The sequence below is a fragment of the Limulus polyphemus genome, unplaced genomic scaffold, assembly GCF_000517525.1.
Source record: "Limulus polyphemus unplaced genomic scaffold, Limulus_polyphemus-2.1.2 Scaffold8759, whole genome shotgun sequence".
NCBI lineage: Eukaryota > Metazoa > Arthropoda > Merostomata > Xiphosura > Limulidae > Limulus > Limulus polyphemus.
In genome coordinates, this window is record NW_013674369.1 from 23,331 (window position 1) to 29,721 (window position 6,391).

The 6,391-nt window shown below is 35.4% G+C and overlaps 1 protein-coding gene across 1 annotated transcript in view; it reads right to left on the reverse strand.

The window, feature by feature from the left end:
• Nucleotides 1-2,848, reverse strand: part of LOC106475537 (catechol O-methyltransferase domain-containing protein 1-like) — a 17,555-nt gene extending 14,707 nt beyond the window's left edge. Inside the window, exons 1-2 of the mRNA XM_022379628.1 lie at nt 2,667-2,848; nt 437-587 (exon numbers count right to left, since the gene is read on the reverse strand). Of these exons, the coding sequence (XP_022235336.1) occupies nt 437-587; nt 2,667-2,848 (333 nt within the window). The remainder of the gene's footprint in view (nt 1-436; nt 588-2,666) is intronic.
• Between the last annotated feature and the right edge of the window lie 3,543 nt (nt 2,849-6,391).

A 6,391-nucleotide genomic window follows, 5' to 3' on the forward strand; every position in this document is an offset into this window, starting at 1 on the left:
AAACCTTAGTATGTAACTATAAATTATAGATGAAACCTGTAAAACCTTAGTATGTAACTATAAATTATAGATGAAACCAGTACAACCTTAGTATGTAACTATAAAATACAGATGAAACTGGTACAACCTTAGTATGTAACTATAAAATATAGATGAAATTGGTACAACCTTAGTATGTAACTATAAATTATAAATGAAACCAGTAAAACCTTAATATGTAACTATAAATTTTGTTTGAAGCTCAATTTATCCCTGATAAACATTTTAACAAGCTTAAGTTCTCTAACTAAAACTTTCTGTATTGACTTTCCACACTATACTCAAGTCATATGAACTATAATGCTCAAGCTTACCACTGGATAAAATATGTGTATTTTGATCTCAAATTCTGATTGTAGCTTCATCATTTAAATACTTAATTTCATAGACCACTCACCTCTTCCCAAAATGGTTTACCAAGATTAACAGTTTCCTCATCAATGTCACAAGCAACTACTTTACCATCTTCTGGGATAGCCAGGGCTTGAGCCAAAGTGCTGCAACCAGTAAATACACCTAAAAAAGATTTAGAGATGCCATCATCTCTGCTAACATGTTGAAATATTAATAAATTTTATACTAACATAAAATCTTTCATGAAAACAACAACATTGCATAAGCATGTGAACATTCAGCTAAACATTAAGTGAGCAAAGGTCATATTCTTCCAATTTTTTTATAATAAATTCTTTCTTGTGAACAAAGATACTTTGAAACATTTTACAGAAATATATTTCAAAACAGTTCAAGAGGTAACCAAAGCAATTTTCATAAAGTTAGATTATAACAGAAAATTATACATGGTTTGTGCAATATTTCAGGAACTCAATTTCCACTCAATAAACTTCCATCATCTTTACTTTGCTGATGACATGAAATATCATCTTAGTAAATACTGTCTAAAGTAAAGATGATGGAAGTTTATTATTCTAATAAAACTGCTTGCTTATAGGCTACTACAACAAAAAGGGACAAAGGTTAAAAGAAACTGTTATTAACACTTACAGCAATGCAAGACAATCTTCCACTTTAACATTGTTATAAATATGTTTGACATAAAGACTGAACAATAATTCTGTATAAAATTATGCCACTTTTACAATATATGGATAACAGTGAAGTTAAAATTGTTTTCGACATTTATAGTAAACAAAAACATTTCTCTTAAACTTTGTTCAGAAGCTATGTGACATAGAGGACATAGTAAAGGATTTATGTATGGGTCAGATTCTTTATAGTTGGTGTCTTGTTAGCAATAAATTTCAACAATAAACAAACAGCACACAGTCCACTTATTTTAAAATAATATATTAAAACCAGTCAAATAGATATATATATATATATAAACATTTCTTACACTGTTGTTTATCCTAGTTGTATCCAGAGCTTTAAATAATTGTCTTTTTTTTCTGTCAAATTCCATACAGACTGGTTCAATTACTTTAGGGCACAATTGACAAAACAAATGATTTTTCTCTACTCTGTTATTACAATACAGTCTGTGATAATTTCACTTTACAAACTGCAACTATGTGCTCATTGTGGGTAAACACATAATCACACAGTCTAGATCTATCTGGCTCTATACTGAATTAAATTTTCAACTCATATTTATATTACAAAAGGTGTCTAGAACGTTCCACACTATGAGTTATCATGATGCAATAATACTCAATTAAATTAACAAGAGAAACTCAGGTTCTAGTAACATGATGCAATAATACAACAATCACCAGTTCATAACTTTTTAACTTCAAAATGTATGATTCGTAAAGAGTTAGATAAACATGCTTGTGATAAACTATCACTTCTAACACTCTTGCTATATAACTATCTAAATCATATCTTTCACATTAAAGTCAAGTGGAAACAGTCATGTATATCTAACAATAAGCCCCTCTTCAAGAAAAATATTTACACGTCCTCAATGTCAAACCGGCAGTTCTGGAGATACAATGCCCACCTCATGATCCTCACACTGTCAGATTGGAATGATAGATCTTGGTCTTCCTGTCCACTTTCACCTTATAGTTTATTTTGTTGACCACTTCCTGCACTACAAAAAATCCTGCAGGGTGAGGTTGTTGTTGTCTGTGGGTAGCAGAACAAAGATATTCTGTCCAACCTTGAAATGTTCATCTGTGGCCTTCTTGTCATAGAAGTGCTTCTGATTGCGTTGAGCTGCATACCAACTTTCTTGAATGAGTTGACAGGTATCCTCCAGTTAGTTTCTCAGGTCTAACACGTACTGTTATGTGTTCCTCACTTCTGACTCTTCTTCTCCTGTGCACTGTTCTTTCAATATCTAAATTGGACCTCATATTGTCCTTCTGTACAGTAACTTGAAGGGTGAAAATCCTGTACTCACTTGTGGGACTTCTTGTAAAGCAAATATTGCTGCCTGCAGATATTTGTCCCAGTCACATGGTCTCTCCTGGCACATCTCTTTAGCATGCTCTTTGAGAATCTGTTGACCCTCTCACAAAGTCCATTACATCTAGGCTTGTATGGGGTGAGTAAATAGTTGCCTAGTGTTGATGTACCTGCACATCTCTTGCATCAGTTCTGAGGTAAACTGGGTCTCCCTGTCACTCAAGACTTCTTTTGGAAAACCTATTCTGCAGAACACTTTCAGGAGGGCTTCTACTACTCTCTCCATCTCTATCTTTGGCAGTGCTATAGCTTCTTGGTAACATGTTGCATAGTCAACAACTGTCAGCATGTACCAGTTACCCTTGTCAGATTCAGGTGCTACTGGTCTGATCAAGTCCACAGCAACTCTGATGAACAGCTCTTCTGCAAGAGGCATCTCAGCCAGTGCAGTTTGGCCACCTTCCCTCTAGGTACTGTCCTTTGGTAGATGTCACATGACCTGAAGAATCTGGTCACATCTCCAATGACCTCCATCCAACAGAAGTTGCTGGTGATTCTGTCTGACATCTTCTTTGCTCTTAGATGTCCTCCCACAATCAACTCAAGAGCCAACTTCATCACTTGAATCTGGTATTCTGTTGTTTCTATGATCTATTTAATTTCTCCAGTAGAACTGCCTTGATAAATCCAGTACAGCACTCTTTTCTGGTCCTCTATTCTGGAAGTCCCTCTCCCTTTTGTCTTATGCTTGACTTCCTCCAGACACTGTCCCAAATTTTTTGCAGTGAAGGATCTTTCTTTTGTGCTTCCTTCAGTTCTCATAGACCTACATTCAGGATGTCACCTTTCAAAACTTGCAGGGGCCCAATGTCTTGCTTGTTTTTTTTTCTTGAGCTATTGTGGTGACTGCAGATACTTCATCAGTCTCCTTTCCATCTGGTTCCTCCAAACTTATGCTGCCTGTTATATTGCCAATCACCAAGTTTAGGTGGGTGCCTTCATACACATGATCTCAAGGTCTCCAATTTAGTATGGAGTGTTCACCTTTATTCTTGCTAAGGAAAACTTTTTCTCTGTCCCATCAATCAGCACACACAGATGTACCTTGCCCATCATTTGGTCATCAGATACTAGACTGGTTCTCACTGCTGCACAAGTGTATCATAGGACTTTCTTGAACCCCAATATAGCCTTCGTCTAATGGCATGTTGTGGTTTGTTGGTACCTCTCAATGTCTGTCACATTCTCCAAGCAGTACTGGCACTGTTACCATAGTTGGTAACCTAAGTTGACCATCAATCATGCACTGTTTAATCATGGTGATAGCACTTCCTTCTTGTGGTGAATCTGCTGAGTTGTCTCTATTATTTTCTTTTGGCAGCAGCATCCATGATGATAGCCACTTTTTTCTTGTTTCTTGCCAGCATCATTTTTGTAGGTAGCTCCAGCTCTTTATGTTGAGATTTTTGCAGTTGCTTGTTGGTGACAGACTTGCACTCACTCACAATGTGCTCCATTTTATAACAAGTATAACATCTCTTCACCCTTTTGTCTGTTAACCTTTTGTAACCTTTGGTGGCATCCTGCTTCTGATCAGCCACCCATGGTTTCGACTTTGGTTATTCTTTGACTTGCCAGTTATACTCCCTCTATGGGCTTCCATATACTGTTCTGCCAACTTGATCATCTCATCTACATCTTTCAGTGCTCTCTCTCTTTTAGGAGCATGGACATTTCAGTGAAGCATGTGGTCATTAATTGTTCACGTATTAATAGATCTGCCAGTCCTTCAAAACTATTTTCACACTTGGCCATGTCAGTGAAGTATCACTGTAGATGTGCCACAAGCTGAAATACAGTTTCTTAGTGTCAGGTTTCACTTCTTCAAACTTCTGGTGAAAATCTTCCTTTGTAAGTTCATAGCATTTTAGAAAGGCCACTTTTAACTTGTCGTAGTCCATGGCATCTTCTGACATCATGCTTGCTTACACTTGTAGGTCTTTTCCTATGAGAAGGGGTCTGAGACAAACTGCCCAGTAACCTTTGTTCCAGTTCTGACTTTGATCAAATCTTTCACATCTCATCTATGTTGTCTTTATGTTCATCAAATTTGGGCAGCTTTCTGTTGGTTGAGCTTGGCAATCTCAATTTCTGCTCTTATTCTCTCTGTTTCCAGTCTCTCCTCTCTCTCTTCCTTTTTTTTTTTGTCTCTTCCCCTCTTCTCTGCTGACACCCATCTCTCTCTAGTTCTTGTTGTTGTTTAACAAACTCTCACAGATTGTCATCTTTGAGCCCAAGTTGCTCGCTCCTCTCTAACCACTTATAAAACTTAGTCAACATGGTTAAATAGTGTGCTTGTGACCTCTACAATATTTTTCCCACCACTACAGCTGTGCATATATAAGCCTTTTTACTGCTGTTGTTTAAATCTTTTTCTACTGCTGTTTACCACTGTAGATCCTGGCTGGCTCGCCATTGTCAGGTTTTATGTGCCTGATTCTTTACAGTAGGTGTCTGTGATTTATTGGCAATACATTTAAACAATAAACAAACAGCACACAGTTGACTTGTTTTAAAATAATATATTCATACAATTCAAACATTAAAACAAATGTTTGTTACACTGTTGGTTATCACAGTTGTATTCAGAGCTTTAAATTTTTTTCATCAAATTACACACAGGCTGGCTCAGTTACTTTAAAACACAGCTTGACAACATGAATTATTCTTCTCTACTCTGTTATTACAATACAATCTGTAATAATTTCAGTTTAAAATCACCACTATACACTCTTTATGGCTAAACGGCAGTCTAGACCTATCTATATCCAACTAAATTTTCAATATGTATTTATTCCCCAACAGAGGCCTAAAACATTCTAAACACTATGAGATATTATGATACAATAATATTCAATTAAAAAATTTATAAAAATTCAGAAGGCTCTAGCAACATGATGCAATAACAAAATAGGCACTAATCCTTAACTATTGAACTATACAACATGATTTATAAACAGTTATGTAAACATGCTTGTGACACACGATCACTTCTAAAACTAACTAAATTTAACACTCTTGTTATATAACTATCTAAGTCATCTCTTTCACATTAAACTCAAATGAAAGTCTTGTACATCTAACACACACAATCTACATTAATGTCATCACACACACACACAGTTGTATCACATAAAGTTACCCATACATAATGTGACATAGAAGACATGATAAAGATAATTTCACAGAATCTATATGCTTATGTCATTACACACAGTTGTATCACATAAAGTCAGCCATACATAATGTACCATGGGGGGACATAGTAAAGAAGGTTTTACAGAATGTACATTAATGTAATCACAGCCATACATAATGCAACATGGATGAAATAGTAAAGAAAGTTTCACAGAATCTACACTAATGTTAAACACAGTTTTAACACTTTTAAGCTGTGAAGTAAGTTTTCAGGAATCGTAGTTAGTTAGTAAAGTTTAAAAATTACATACCTTTATTATTATAAATGAGCTATTTTCCTCTATAAACCTATGTACTTTCACCTTAAAGCTAACAATGAACATTACTTTCAATCAGAACAAGCTATATACTTCACTTACAAGTGCTTCTATAACATACTTCTACATCCTGTAACACAACAACAATATATTAATCAATCACATCCTGTAACATGGCAGCAATAAACAAGTCATAACACCTGTAATGTGGAAACAATGGACAAATCAATGACATCCTGTAACATGGCAGCAATATACAAATCAGTGACATCTTGTAACGTGGCAGTAACAGACAAATTAGTCATTTCCTGTAACATAGCAACAACATACAAATCAATGACATCCTGTAGCATAGCAGCAATATACAAATCAATCACATCCTGTAACATAGCAGCAATATACAAATCAATCACATCCTGTAACATAGCAGCAATATACAAATCAATCACATCCTGTAACGTGGC